At 32.8% G+C, this 15,577-nt stretch overlaps 2 protein-coding genes across 5 annotated transcripts; one reads left to right on the forward strand and one right to left on the reverse strand.

The window, feature by feature from the left end:
- The first annotated feature begins 1,921 nt into the window (after nucleotides 1–1,921).
- Nucleotides 1,922–9,461, forward strand: LOC127127960 (vesicle-associated protein 1-2). 4 transcript variants are annotated; one of them, XM_051057220.1, is made up of 9 exons: nucleotides 1,922–2,149; nucleotides 2,262–2,332; nucleotides 3,778–3,859; nucleotides 3,950–4,065; nucleotides 4,169–4,330; nucleotides 4,426–4,476; nucleotides 6,206–6,283; nucleotides 8,205–8,349; nucleotides 9,215–9,461. In XM_051057220.1, exons 1-8 carry the CDS (start codon nucleotides 2,098–2,100, stop codon nucleotides 8,313–8,315), a joined length of 723 nt encoding a protein of 240 aa, XP_050913177.1. In that variant the 5' UTR covers nucleotides 1,922–2,097; the 3' UTR covers nucleotides 8,316–8,349; nucleotides 9,215–9,461. The 4 variants fall into 4 exon arrangements, with proteins under 4 accessions (XP_050913177.1, XP_050913178.1, XP_050913176.1 ...); XM_051057221.1 differs by having other exon boundaries at nucleotides 9,233–9,461; XM_051057219.1 differs by lacking the exon at nucleotides 9,215–9,461 and adding an exon at nucleotides 8,611–9,043.
- Nucleotides 9,147–11,131, reverse strand: LOC127127959 (polygalacturonase). Its single transcript, XM_051057217.1, has 4 exons — nucleotides 10,679–11,131; nucleotides 10,272–10,561; nucleotides 9,657–9,885; nucleotides 9,147–9,427 (listed from the first exon to the last, which is right to left on the reverse strand). The coding sequence occupies exons 1-4, from the start codon at nucleotides 11,129–11,131 to the stop codon at nucleotides 9,203–9,205; spliced, it is 1,197 nt and encodes a 398-aa protein (XP_050913174.1). The 3' UTR covers nucleotides 9,147–9,202.
- Nucleotides 11,132–15,577: the final 4,446 nt, after the last annotated feature.

Here is a 15,577-nt window from a genome sequence, read left to right on the forward strand (position 1 = left end):
TTGTTGAAGTTGTTCACCTTGTTCTCTTAACAATCTTTCAAAATTGTCACGTATGGCTGCGATCTGAACAGTTAAAGCTGCTGTTCTAGGTGAAGGTGGACTAGACATAATTGTGAAATATTTATGAAATTAGGAACAAGTGTTTAAAAATGGACCTCACCACTCTACTCACGTGTTTACACTCAATCACTCGTGTTTCACTCAATTTTTTTTTTGGCTTTTTTTTAATAATAAAAACACTCTGCCTTTTACCACTCAATTTGCTCTTTTAGTTCTTTAGAGAAACCAAAATGAATCAACACAAAAAAATCAATTTCAGATGATAAGCAACACACAAAAAACTTAAAAAAATAGCAAACAAAAAAAAAGACTCTAAAACAAAGGAAACCAGGAGAATTTTAAGAGTGTGGCAAGAAAAAAAATAGATTTTTTTTTTTGAATCACAATCTTTAACAATCAGATCCCTTTTTTTTTAAAATTATTTTTCTTATATCCTTTTTTTTTCGAATTTTTTTTTATAACGATAAATGGATAATAATTAAAAACAAGAATATAGACAATTTACCACATTTCGGCCCTTTTTTTTAGGAATATGCTTTGATACCACTTGATATGCACCAACTTTTGAGACTTATGCATTTCCTTCAAAATTCCTGAAACAACTTTGTTAACTTTTGGAATATTAATTCTTTTGTGACTCAAAGGAAGTAATCTGCCTTATAATTGAAAGAATGACAGAATTTGATACATGCATATAAAATAAACGAGATTGATATGAAATAAAGGAGAAATAAGAAATGAAATTAAGTAGAAGGGGCGTCACACTCTTTCTAATCCAAGAGAGAATGATAAGCCTATGGATGAGGATCACCACAAGAAAAAGATTTCTTGATAAGATCAATTTTGGTCCAATCCAGAACCTAAGAGCAAATACTCTCACTTACACAATGTGTAAACTTGCCAAAATTCCTTGATCTCAAAAGAAGATACATGCCTCCTTTATATAGGAATGGCTTAAGATGATGAAATAAGTAAAAAATAACTCCTAAGAAAACAAAAGGGTTTCAACCACTAATTATCATGATAGTGGGTTGAGTTATTACAAAGAAAGTGTAAAATAAAGAAGAGATAGTGGGGTTCTTGAAAGGGCAGAATAATGACAATTCTTTATTTACCACTTCTCTTGTAATTTTCGTCCATTATAGTGTGGTTATTGGTATTTCCTTTATTTTTATTTATTTATGCATTATTGGGCCTTTTATCACATGCTTGGATGATAAGAATAAATTTGAGCTCTTTTTCTTCAATCTGGCCCATGCATTCTATTGACTTGATCATGAAGTGAACTAAAACATCATTGACTCTTCTTGCACGTGCCCTTGTCATAGGACCTCCTAAGCCTTGCATTGTATCATTTATGTCTTGGATTACGTCCTCATTAATGATATGAATATTTTAAGTGATTGAGAGAAACAAAAGACTATTCTTATTTTATAAATTTAATAAAATTAAAATATAAATTTAAAATAAGATAAAAAACATAAAAATAAAAATAAAGAGTTTATTGTAAATTTTCTTGCGATGAATATTTTATATTGAACTTCCCTTATCATTTTTCTTAGTCACCAATTATTTTTTCATAAAATAAATTATACTCAATAACATTTAAATGAGATATTAAAACTTTTTTAACTCTTAATTAAAAATATTGGGTTTGAATCCAATTCTAAACATTTAATTAAATTCTTTTGAGGATCAACTGTGGTCTTGATTATAAAAAAATTAAGAAAATTTGAAGAGAGTTGTTTATAAAAATAGAATCAACAATTAATACAAAACTTAAATAGTTAGTTTGTATATTAATTATTGAGAATTGATTACCAAATATAACTTTATGGGCTTCTAAAAGTTAATCAAAAGACCACACTACCCTTGGCTTAGATGAATTTCGAATTTCCCGAAGATCAAAACGAGTAACAACCATCGCACACAGCTCATTCATTCAGTAATTGTGAATCTCTCTTCTCGGAAACTCTCTCCGGATTTTCCTCTCCCGTAGCGGAGATTGCTTTTCCTCTTCCCGGCGATCGTTTAACCATGAGCACCGGCGACCTCCTCGATATTCAACCGGAAGAGCTGCAGTTTCCTTGTAAGACCTTCGATTTGAAAACAAGTTCTTTGATTTAACATGCAATTTTCAATTTTTTGGTTTTAGCAATTTTTGTTAATTTTGTTTTTCTGGTTTTGTTTGTGTGAATTAGTTGAATTGAGGAAGCAGATCTCGTGTTCTCTACAGTTGTCTAACAAGACCGACAACTATGTTGCTTTCAAGGTTTCGTTTTTACCCTTTGTTAAAATGCTGTTTCAAATTTAATTCATTTGTTTTTGATTTAGTCTATATTTTGGTATATATTTGAGATTTTTTTCTTGAAATTGATAGAATATCATGATAATGATAATGATAAAGAGAATAAGAAATCAATGCGATATCTAAATGTGTGAGGAGGTATCATTTTAGTATTTGAATTATAGTCATTGAATGTTTCTAAATTACAAATGTTATTTAGGGTGTCTTTTGTTAGTAATTTGATGTACCTAATTGACAAAGAAAGATACATTTAAGAATCAAACTATTTACAGTAAAATACATTTGAGAACCAAATTGTCTAATGAGCAATGTAGACCTATGAAACATGACACCTCTAGAAGTAGGCGTGTCACATTGTCCGACACGTCTCGGTGTCAGACACTTGTATGACACTCGTACGACACGTGTCGGAAAAGTCAAACAAGTGTCGGAAAAGTCAGACTAGTGTTCCTAAAAATTGATTTTTTCTTTACTTTGACAAATTTGAATCGGTGTCTGATATCTATATGACACTCATACAACACATGTACGATAGTTCAGACAAGTTTTCTTTAAAAAAAATGTGTTTTCTTTTCCTCAACATACTTTATACATTTTTTAGACAAATTTCACGCACAATTAAAAGGGTTAAACATGTATTGAAGCAATGTTATCAACGAATAATTAAAAACATTAGTTTTAATTAAAATATTTTTAACTCTTTTGATAATTAGATGAATAAATGAAACTCAAATACTATGACATATATAGCAGTGTTAGTGTTCTAGACTTTTGACACATTGGTGTCGGAGTGTCCGTGTCGTGTCGCGGTGTCAATGTCGCGGTGTCAATGTCGGAGTTTGTGCTTCATAGATGCATACACCTCTGAAAAAAGGCGTGTCCATGTTCGTGTCAGGCACCCACACGTTTAGTTTATTCATTTTTTAAATTATTACTGGTGTCGACGTGTTAGTGTCATGTCCGTGTCTGTGTCCATGCTTCATAGCTAATGAGAGACACATTCAATGATGTTTTTGTAACTTTGGCCGAATTCTGGGACTATAGCTATAATGTCCGACACCGTCAATGACCAAAATGACTATTTATTTGAGAACTGATCATATAACATAACATTTCAATCACACTTAAATTTTTTTCTAAATTTATAGCTTCCTTAATTTAGAAAAGAAAAATAAGTTCTCGTCTCCCTACAAACATACTCTTGGAAGACATAGAAAAACTATAAGAAAAGTTATTAAGAAAGATCTTGAGATTAACTATTTGGATTGAAACATGGTCCTGGATATAACATTATGGCGAAAGTTGATCCATGTAGCTGATCCCACTTAGCAGGATAAGGCTTGGTTGTTGTTGTATGTGGGTTTTGTTATTTTTTGTGATTGGTATTCGGTTTTGACGGTGCGGTGCAGGTTAAGACTACAAATCCGAAGAAGTATTGTGTTAGGCCTAACAGTGGGGTTGTGTTGCCCAGGTCAACATGTGATGTTATAGGTTTCTTTCTCTCTACACTTTTCTAGCTTCATTCTCTTCACTACTCTTTGATTATTTATCAACTCTGTCAATGTCTTGTTCATTCATTAGTAACAATGCAAGCGCAAAAGGAGGCACCTTCTGATATGCAATGCAAAGATAAGTTTCTCCTTCAAAGTGTGATTGCGAGTCCTGGAACTACCACAAAAGATATTAATCCAGAAATGGTATTTATTCTGTAAATAAAGATAATGTTTGTCGATGGAGTTAATAACTTTGCATGTGACAGTTATCTGTTATCACTTACCTATGCTCTTTCTATCCATGCAGTTCAGTAGAGAGGCAGGACACAATGTTGAAGAGTGCAAGTTGAGGGTTCTGTATGTTACTCCTCCCGGACCACCGTCTCCGGTTCGAGAAGGATCTGATGAGGACTCTTCACCAGATTCTGTATCGGAAAATGGACATTCGAATGTTACTGAATTTACAGCTGTGAGTAATTAGTGATTTTGTTTGTGTTTTCAAAGGATAAATAAATCTCAACCTTGTTATTTTAGTTGTTGTACTTACCATACATTGTATTGTAGGCTTCAAGAAATTTCAATGGGCGGGATGAACCTTTGGGTGCTACCTTCGAGGTAATGCCTTTAATTACATTCTTGCTTTTTTTATTTGGTTCTTGTTAGTGAAATTCAATGTGGTGCATGCTGATGAAGGTTTTAACTATTACACGCGGACAAGCAAATGTTTATATTGTGTGTTTGTGCATACGCAAATTGTTTCGAAGTGTGTATCTCTTCTCATACATTTTCCCCCTCAATTTCTCTTCAGTTTGATATGGTCAATCTTTCAGACAAATTCATTTTTTATTGCTATGAAACCATGGCTTATTTAGTGAATGTCGCATCATTTTAAGAAATCTGTGATGCCACGTACACCTGCGATGAAGAATTGGAGATGCTTTTTGATATTATAAAAGAAAAAGCACAAACCTAAGGAAGGATCTGAAAATCAGGTTCATGTTATTTTTGGATAATAGCTTGACCAGAAACCTGTAATGTGTGTCATGATGAGTCATTACAGTTAACAGCAGTTTTTCACGACAGCTCTCTAATATGAACATGATGATGCCAAATATCATGTCCAATCTTAAGAAGAAGCTTGCTCTGTTTAAATCACCAATGAGCTTATTCACAACAGTTGTTGGATATCTTTTAGACCTGCTAACCTTCTTCAACGCACTTTAGTCCACACATGCGAGGAATCTTTCTTGAGTAGTTTTTGGTGCTGAATAGTTTGAGAGCTTAGCTCCCAACCTTTTGTTTTTCTGATGTCAAATATGTATATCACAATCAAAGTTATATACATCGAAATAAGAAATGTTTTCATACAAGAAATAAAGGAGAGAATATCTCAACTAATATAAATCAAATATCAATCAACACCGTATCTCAACAAATACAATGATTACTTGATGCAAAAAGTTCATGACATTTTGAAATTTGACTGATATTGCTTGTATTGTTAATGAGATTAGCTTTCTCTCCTTTTCCTAGAGCTGTTAATTTCTTTAGTTACTAATCAGGTTGCTAATGAATCAATTATTCTTTAAACTTATGACAAACAGCAGTAGTTGATATGCCGAAAAAAACTCTTTGTAAAAGAATATAAAAAATAGTTCATGCTGGCAATTGCATGCTTTACAAATTTGTTCTTGATTTGAGAAAAACCACATCAACAATACTGCTAACAAGATGACATTGCTTATGCCTTTACAAGTTTCTACTAGTTAAGGTCAAGATCATGATAGATATCTCAGATCATTCTTTTAGGAAGTTGAGAACTCCTTTGAAATGTTTTTCTTTTGATTTGACTTGTCTTGTATGAGATATCTCAAGGAACACATAAATTTGTAATTTCTAGCTACTGTAGTCTGATTTATACTACTGCACTGCAGTGTTATTAAATATCCGCCATGGCAGATATACATGACGTTTTTTGGGCTCACCGCTATGGTAAATATTGGCCGATATTTTGGGGATTTGCGTCATAATCCGCTATAAGGGTGCTGAAAAGCACCCAGTATGACAGGATTTTGGCTCTCCACCATGGACTGCCATCCGTCATCGACAACACTGCTGCACTGTATTACTGAGCATCTCATTTATTATTGATGTAGTCTGTAGAAAATTTCTGAATTGGATCGATTTGTTTCATTTGTTTTTTACCTTGACAATTGTATCATTAAAATTTTGCTTGTAGACTCTATTGCTTGCAGTTGTTGTCTCTACCTATGGAATTATCTTGTATTTATTCTGTGTATTGATCAGAAAAAAATATTCTTATTTTGATTTCTGAATATTTCAGACAACGACGCTTGTTTCGAAGGTGACTGAGGAGAGAAATTTGGCTATTGACCAACAGAGAAGACTTCAGCAAGAACTGGTATGTAATGGATATAAATACAAATATACATCTTTGCAGCTTGCCGATAAACTTATAGTTAGCTATCTTTAAAATTTTCATCGATGCTCTAGATGGTTAATTATGACACTTCTGCTTATTGTTTTAAAAAATTGCACTCTGTAGTTAAAGGTAGAATTGTAATTGCTTCCGACCTTTTTAATGTTATTATTTTAAGTTACACCGTTTTACGTATAACGTGGATTCAATAATAAAATTGATGTTGAGCTACACTCAAGAAAAGTTCACATGAATCAAGTGTATTATACAGAAGCTAGATAGAGATATTGAAGAGAATGGCATTTATTGATTGAAAATAATTAGGGGTATTCAAGACCTGATCCGTCTCGGTGACCCAACCTAGCCCAAACTCTTTAGGTCCGGGCTTGGCCTGTTCCACAAAGAAATGTGGGCGGGTTAGGGTGACATGTTATAGTTCAATGTTTGGGCTAGGGACAAGTTTGGGTCAGCCTTCAAGCTACCCCGGACTGTCCCTTTTAGTTAGCATTTTCTTTTTCATTCGCTAATTATAGTTTGATCTTTCTTTTAATCCCCTATACAATTACGGTTGGTCCATTTCTGTAAGCCTCACAATTTAAGTTTTCTTTGTTTAAAATGACCATTCAATGTATAATCAATCAGCTCCTGCATTATAACACTGATATTATAGACTTCCTAAGTTCTTGCCGTACCACGGCTACTTATAGCAACTAATCTTCTATCTGGGTCTCATTATCCGACATGCATACCTCCAGCAACGTAAAACAAGATTTTCTTTGGTATTTCAACCCTCTGATTTAGTTACGTTTGGCTCGTTAGACTAGGAAGTTTATTTTCCAAACGCCATCTACTTCTTGGATGGCCCCCAAAACGTCACCTCAGCCCTGGCTCTTACTCTTGATCTTTGTTGCTGTTTTGGAATCCAGTGACAACTCCATTTGTCATCCTCATTTCTATATTTGACATGACTTCATGGTGGGGCAGCTATTGTGATGGCCGCTTAGCCACAGTGCTTGATGTTGCTCACAGGTTCTGTAGTTGTGGGGTTGGAACTATCTCTGCTCTCATAATTGCTCCCATAGTTGTCATGGAAACATTATCAACCCCACTGGCTAGTGGTTTTAGAAGAATAGATGGGCTCATCGAACAACCAAACATGTGAAGTTTTTCAAGTTTCGCAAAGTCTGTGTCCTTGTTTGTTCTGCCATGTACACTTTGTTATTCACCCTTGCATGTATTTCATCATTGTGGCAAAGTCCATGTCCTCGTTTGTCCTCGGTTTTTTGTTGCATTACTGTTCTTCCTCATTTTCTTACAGTGGCAAAGCTCGTTTCTCACCTTTTTTATCGATAGGTTTGTATGTTGATAGATTCTGATAACATATTAGATTTTTGGACCTAACTCAACCATAAAATTAGTTTGTAAGGATTGCCTAAGATTTATAAGCTCTATTTTGGCATCTATTGTCAATACAAAACTTGGAAGGTTTGTTGTGAACATGGAAAATGGAAGTTAAGGAGACAAAAACAACCAGGAAAGATAAGGGCAAAAGTGAAATAATTAATGCTTTGTTTGAAATTTCCCTGTTTTTTCCCTTTGCATCTGAGTGACAAGGGGTAGACATGGTGGGGCCCACATATTTGGTCTATTCTCCATTTCTTGCTTGACCCTATTGTGTCCGAAGCTACTGTTTTAATTGTTGGAAAACCTATAACAAAACATGTTTTAGATTTCTACTTTTTAAAATAGATATTATGATTTTAAAAAAGTGCATTTTCTAATTATAAAAGAACGTTTTCTTTGAAAGAATAACATTGAAGTTTTAAAATCATGCTGTAAATAGTTGTAAAATTTATGTTTCTAATGAAATATGATGGATGGTTGTTGAATATTTTGCACACAGGAGCTCTTGAGGCGCCAAGTCAGTAGAAACCGTGGTGGAATATCGTTTATGTATGTTGTTCTTGTTGCTGTGATTGGCTTCATTTTGGGATACTTCTTGAAGAGGACATGACCAAAGCAATCTCCAGAAACTGCCCTGAAATAATGTGAGTGAGCAGCAAAAACTGTTTATTTGTATTATTATCGGTGCCTTATACTTCTAGAAATTTGTATCGACATAATAGATAGTTGTTCTTTTATGTTACAGACACTAGACATGTTGAGGAAATTTTCATTTGAGAACCTTGTTATTTGATTTGCCAAATTCAGGAAAAACTTTTAGTAGCTTTTGCCAGATTTGGATTTTCTATATTTGAAATTTTTTGAAGTCAAGCAATTTGTACCATGGTTTTAAATCGCGGTTGCAGGTGTTGCGGCGTGAATTTTAACTGGAACTGGGAGGTGTCCGTTAAGAAACACAAATGTTAAGATTTTTATAAAGGAAGGAAATTGAGTTTTTGGATTTGAGATTTGAAATTGAAGTTTTAATGAAAATACGTAAAGAAACATAAGTGAAATTGTCTAATGTGATTTGTAATAGTAGTTGGACGCATGATTTTAATTCACACCGCAATTGCGGTTGCGGAGGCTACCGAATCAACAATATTGCGGCTGATGTGATTTGTAATGGTAGTCGGACGCATGATTTTAATTCACTCTGCAATTGCGGTTCCAGAGGCTACCGCATCAGGAATATTGTGGCGGCCGCTGTAATTGCAGTTGTAGAGTGTAATTTAAAATAATTGATTTGTACCATCGGATCTTTAATCAAATGACTCTCTGATTTTAAATCTGTTTAAATATATTTAAATAAATATAATACCAGCTATAGATAATACATGTAGTTTGCATACCTACTCAGATTTTGCTTCAACTTGAAGCATATACACACCCATAACTAATCTAAATTTATATACATGTATATGAATAAAACACATTGATTATGCATGATTGCTTTTATTAATTTAACAGACAACTTTCTGGAACCAGTGTTCCATTGCTCGTCCCACCAATGTTGTTACAGGAAGAAGTTGCAGCTTTGTTTTTGAAATTCAAGTTTATATCTTCCAGTTTGATCCCTTGGCATGGGTTACTTGGGCTACAATCAAATGTTACTGCTTCTGCAGTTGCTGAACTTCCTTGAATGTTCTTATAAGTAACTTCACTAATCTTGATTCCTGAAGTCTGTTAAATAATACATTAACATATTCGTCAATAATTCCGTCTTTAAAATGGACAAAATTCTGAATGAACTGATGAAATATAGGAATTGTTAGCCTATTACAGGATTTTTGAACCTCAGATCTCGAGAGTATCGGAGCATACTCTCGGGATTTCATTTACTTAATAATTAAAGTGTATTAGAAAAAGTGTAGTGAATATAATCATGCTAAGTTGGATTATTGATGATTACCTGGCCAGGACAACCTTGATTGTTGGGACAGTAGTTCTGATCAATGATGATGGGATTCTCAACATTATTCATTATGATGTTTTGAAACAAAACATTCCTAACAAAACCGTTACTGGGCCTGGCCCAAGATTTTATCCTAACACCATTATCAGATCCAGAGAAGATTGCATTAGTTAATGTCACATTTTCAACTCCTTTTTCATCCACTTTTTGGCCTAAACTTCCAATGCTGTATCAAACACACATTTTTAAAAAGTGTCAGTATACTACAAATTAACCTAGGTAATGATTAGGACCATTCGGAAAACTGCCGAATAGAATCAAGAACCGAATCGAACTGAAGATTAAATAATCAAACCAATCGGGAGCCAAATTTAATTGTTCCGTTCTTTAATAAATAATTCAGTTTGGATAATTTTTTTTTTAACAACTTAGTATGGTTTTTGAACCGGTATACCAAGTCAATAAGTTTGGTTCAGTCCAGTTCCGAACAAATTAACAGAGTTTGTGTGACTATTTTACTATGATTCGATTTTCAAATTGAACTATACCAATCCAGTTCGTGTGACTATTTATCATGAAATGTTAGTAATGATTAAGGATATTGATACCAACCTTACACCATGACCAGGACCACATTTAATATTTGACATGAAGAGATTGTAAGTGGCATCACCAATGGATATGCAGTCATCACCTGTTTGCATTGTACATCCATTTATGGTAACCCCATTTGAGTTTTCAACATGAATCCCATCAGTGTTTGGGCTCTTGTCTGGTGCAATAAGTTTCACATTTCTCACCATAACATTGTTGCATGTGTTGATTACTAGGTGACTTAGTTGACTGTTAATTGAAGTAATGCCACTAACCACCAAGTTATTCACCCAATTGAATGTCATTGTCTGCAATTATACATTAACATGTTTAAAATTTTTCTCATGCATTTCTTATATATTATTCAATAAATTTATATTTTTTTATATTCGATGAGATCAGAGAATATTACTTAAATAACGTACCCTAGCTCCAACGGGACAATTCTTCCCCGATCTTCTACAATTCCAAAACCCTACCCCTTTCGCATCCAATTTCCCTCCAGAAACAACAAGATTATCGACACGATTAAACAAAATCCAAAACCCTGAATTTCCAACCACCTTATAATCTTCAGGGGCCACAAGTGTTCCACCATTGAGAAATGTCACCTTCCTCTTACATGGCCCTCGAAAGTTAATGGCATTCAACAAGTACCTCCCTTTTGGCACATAGATTGTGGAAGGAACTAAGCTAGAACATGCTGATTTCCAAGCATTTACAAATGCCTCAGTTGAATCACTTTTTCCATCTGGTTTTGCACCAAATTTAACTACATTGTAACTAGTACTTGAAGCTGCATTTGATGAATCTATCAATATAACACATAATATACATAAAATTACCAAGATGTACTTAGTACCTATAAAACAATCCATTATACTCTAATGTTCGAAATTTCCGTAAAAAAATATCGATTTTTCGGTTTTTTAGTAGTGAATTGTGGTTTTTGTGTGTTTGTTAATTGGTAGTTGGAACCGTTAGAATGGTACAACTATATATATACAGTGTTGGATAATTGTTTAATTTAATGTTTGTTTAAATATATTAAAAGTCAACTGTGAAAATTATTTTAAAAGTCAACTAATGAAAATTATTTGAGTTATTAGCCACAAAGTCAAAAGATGAATGTATCTAATTTAATTGCTTTGAGATAAATAAAATGATTTTCACAAAATAAGGGGATAGAAAATCAACATATACATGTGATAAGCCGATTATTTTGATTAATTAAAAGGGTTTAATTAACTTAAGGAGAAATTCTCATTTAATTATCATTAATGAAACTTGAAATTGTGCCAAAACACAAGTACAAGATGAAGGGATAGAGAGTACATTGAATGAATCATAAAATTAGGTAATATTGTTATGTAGTATAATTAAAGCTATGGATAACGTAAGGGATTAATAGCTGCGGAATGAATAGTGAGTGATGTTTTAAGTTTTGAGAATGAAAATAAGTTTAAGCAAACAATGCCATAATTACGTGTAGTTAGCTATAGGTGTGCGCAATCAAGTTTCTTGTGCCACAAAGTTTGAATGTTTGTGGTGAATATGGTACTACTCCTTAACAACAAAATTTGTTTATTTTTTGTTGTTGTTATTTTATAATATCACTAGGAAAATACTCATGCTATCATCCAAGTTTGTTATTGATATCTTTGTTATGTTAAGTGTTAATAATATCAAACAAATAATATATTTAATTCGAAAAAATTTAACTTTTTACTTACAAAAATAAATAAATGAATATTATGAAACACTTTTGTCGATGAAATTGATATAGATCTTTCACTTTATCTAAAATATCCAAACTCATATAGATTTTTCCATAAGAGAGTGAATATTAAAGAAAATATTAAAAAGATAATGTTTCTAGCCGTCTTCAAATAAACAACGTGTTAGCAAAACTAGTATACAGTCAAAAGTTAACCAAATTTCTCTTTAGGTGAAGAAAAGTCAATCAAATACAAGGAGACTAAAATATGATTTAGTAGAATCTTTCTCATATATCTCCTAAGATCTATGAAGTCAGAAAGATGTTAGACTCACTTAATGCTTAATAGAATTAAACAATTTAACTTTTTTACTCATGTTCCTTTGTTTGGAGTACCACTAATTGAAGTAAATGTTAATATAAAGTCATTGATCAAGTGACTTCAAAAACACAAAATGAGAGGGGTTGAATAGTGATATTTGAATTTTGATTTTTTTTTCTGTAAAATATTGATTTTAAGATTGATCCGTTTTAAGAAATAAGATGAAGTAGAAAGTTACATGCGGAAGATATATTACATAAATATAATAGAGAAGAGATAAAGAAATCACACTAGAATTTATACTGATTTAACTTCAAATCATGTAGCCTAATTTAGTCCTTAGGAGTTTTCACTTGAAATTTCTACTAATAGCTTTGAGCTTTTACACTAGGTTCAACCTAGAATATTTTAATTAGGCATGGAAACAGGGCGGGTCGGAGACGGTTTTTACCACCCCCACTCCCAAACCTGAATTCCCAAACAATCTCCGTTCCCGCCGCAAACCCAAATGGAGATGGAGAATCAAAACTCAAACCCGTCCCAAATGGGTTCGAATATCCGTGCCTCATCGCAAATCCAAACGGTGATGGAGAATCAAAACCCAAACCCGTCCCAAATGGGTTCAGATATCCCCGTCCCCGTCACCATTCATTTAGTGAAATCAATTTTTTTAAATAGAAATAGTTATTTTTTCCAAAATAAAATTACATTACAAATAATAAAATAAAATAATGTAAAAAAATATTTATACATACATTTCAAATAATAAATTTAAATTAAAATATCAAAACATTGATCACATATTTAATATTCTAAATTATCAAAAATAAATAATAACGTACATAATAAAATAAACGGGACGGGTTCGGGGTGGGTACCGGTGTCCCCATTACCCGACCCGTCCCCATATTTTAAAATCAGGGAAAACCCAAACCCAGTCAAAACGGGTTTTCCACGTCAACCTCAGAGTGGGTTCGGGTGGGTACCCGCAGGTACGAGTTATGTTGCCATGCCTAATTTTAACACCAAGTTTTTACACATGTTCAACTTGCAACATTTATATCACTAACAATGTCTTAGGAGAACTAAGCTCTTAAATTACAATTACAACATCATCTGATTTAAACAACAACATTACACAGTTCTATTTTAAAATTTTCGCTATCTTAACACTAAGATAATGACAAGTGTATAAAGAAAGTTTATATAAAGAGAGTGAGTGACCATAAAGAGTAGTAAATCTTATTTTCTTTCTTTGAAAGAGTGCACAAGACTCCTTTATATAGACGAAAAAAATTGGCTAAAAAAGAAAACAATCCATGAGTTCTAGCCGCCCTCTAATCAATTAGCATGCGAAGCTAATATATTTAACTAGTAAATATGGAAACGATTTAGCCACATTCACTTCCTAACCGATTAAAAGAGTTTCTAATATATTAGGAGGTGAATTCACTTCTTAATTGATTAGATAAACGTTCTAATCAATTAGAGAGTGAGGTTTCACTTTCCTAATTTGTTTGGAGGCTTCATGGTCGATTAGTTAGAGGATATAAGAAAACTTTAGAAAGATTTTGAAATATATGAAGTTTTGTAAAATAAAATTTGTGTGTGCATTGCCTTAGTATCTTGAAAGTTACTCTAACTTAATTACACATTATTGAAATTGATATTTGTATTTGTCTATTTTATCTCAACATTGAAACCTTCTTAGCATCATTTTTTTGATAACTCCTACCGTATAAGTTACATTAACTAGAGGAAAGATCATTTGATTCACTAGATGATGAAATGACAAATATATTTGTCCTAAATAACATTTCTTTTGAATTTAATAATTCGTTATTTTACAAATTGAATATGATCCCTACTAAGTGGCTGACTTCGATTGGGAAAAGTAATACTTTTCATTAATAAAACTAGTGTGATTATGATTTCTGTCAAGTGGTTGACACCGATTAGATGTCAGGGGTTCCTTATTAATTTCACCCTACAAGACCATACTAAAGATCATAGTCACACTCATTACCATGGAAAAATATCCCAACTTGAAGAGCATTGAAATAAACCACAACTCGATTCATTTGGATATAGCTTAGGGCTGCTTTTCTAGTTTAGGTCAAGACACTACCCATTCAATATTATGACTCCCTAAATGGAATGCTCAAATATCTCATTTCCACACACCTTCCCAAGACCGTTAGATCTTGATAATTGTCTTCCAAGATCCCTTGAGGGTAGATGTATCTGAAGAATGATACAAAAGCTTGAGATCAAAAGGCGAAACACCCAATCATCTTACTAGATTGAGGACAACTAAACACTCAATGACCATTAAATCTAATGGACAACTAGATCCACTGACATTTGAAACTTGAAGAAGGTTCTAGTACCTCACACCTTTGTAGTACACCTAATCAGAGATAACCTATGAGATATTTTGACATCTTTCCTCCAAGACAGTTGTTCCTTAAATAAGGTTTTATGCCATCTAAATCCTAGAACTTTTCACTGAAAATCAAATACTACAAGTCGGATTCTAGTATACATTAAAATCTACAACATTACACTTACAATTCTTATACACTTGGTAGTCAGAGTATTTGCAGATATGTCTCCCAATATTGTCAGAATTCATCATCACTATCTACAAATGTTGCCTAAATATTTACCAAATCACATATGAATCGAGTTTTTACTTGAAAGACTAGGGTATTTCTCATGGCCTTAAGAGATAAATATAAGTCCATTACACTGACTTATCCCATTTTATCAAACAAAACTCACTAATAATTAATACTTTTGAACGTAAACACAAATAAAACTAAATTATTCTAAGATATTAATTTAGAAATTTTGTTGTTTTTTGCCTAACTAGAAGCTCGTTATAAGTCTTAATCATGATGAGGCATGGAGAAAAATTCCCATACATGCTTAACCCTTTGTTGTTTGCGCCATCAACATCAAGTGTGCGTCTACCTGTGGCCATACCTGTTTTGGAATGCGATAATGATGCGGAAACTTCCTTTCATGAAGAAAGATGAAAGTTAAGCTTTATTCTATAATGATATTGAGGCACAATATGAATTCAAATATATAAACAGTTAAACAAAAAGCATCCTTAAGTGTGCACAATTTTTGCTTGGATATGATTGAGCCAAGTTCAACACTTTGTTCTCTTTATCATTGGCACACAAACATATCAATTATAGACCATATAAAAAGTGGTTCATACAAACAAATAGCAAATAAATAGACAAAAATATAATTAAAAATAAATATAAATAA

This window comes from Lathyrus oleraceus, chromosome 3 (genome assembly GCF_024323335.1).
Source record: "Lathyrus oleraceus cultivar Zhongwan6 chromosome 3, CAAS_Psat_ZW6_1.0, whole genome shotgun sequence".
In the NCBI taxonomy this organism is placed as follows: domain Eukaryota; kingdom Viridiplantae; phylum Streptophyta; class Magnoliopsida; order Fabales; family Fabaceae; genus Lathyrus; species Lathyrus oleraceus.

Bases quoted from the DNA above. Each gene is read 5' to 3' on its own strand.
- LOC127127959 (XM_051057217.1), bottom strand. From the start codon at position 11,131: ATGGATTGTTTTATAGGTACTAAGTACATCTTGGTAATTTTATGTATA. The intron at 10,562-10,678 runs GTACGTTATTTA...GTATAATTGCAG, and splicing joins ATTGTCCCGTTGGAGCTAGG to ACAATGACATTCAATTGGGT. The intron at 9,428-9,656 runs GTAATCATCAAT...ATTATTTAACAG, and splicing joins ATCAAGGTTGTCCTGGCCAG to ACTTCAGGAATCAAGATTAG.
- LOC127127960 (XM_051057220.1), top strand. From the start codon at position 2,098: ATGAGCACCGGCGACCTCCTCGATATTCAACCGGAAGAGCTGCAGTTT. The intron at 2,333-3,777 runs GTTTCGTTTTTA...GGTGCGGTGCAG, and splicing joins ACAACTATGTTGCTTTCAAG to GTTAAGACTACAAATCCGAA. The intron at 4,477-6,205 runs GTAATGCCTTTA...TGAATATTTCAG, and splicing joins CTTTGGGTGCTACCTTCGAG to ACAACGACGCTTGTTTCGAA.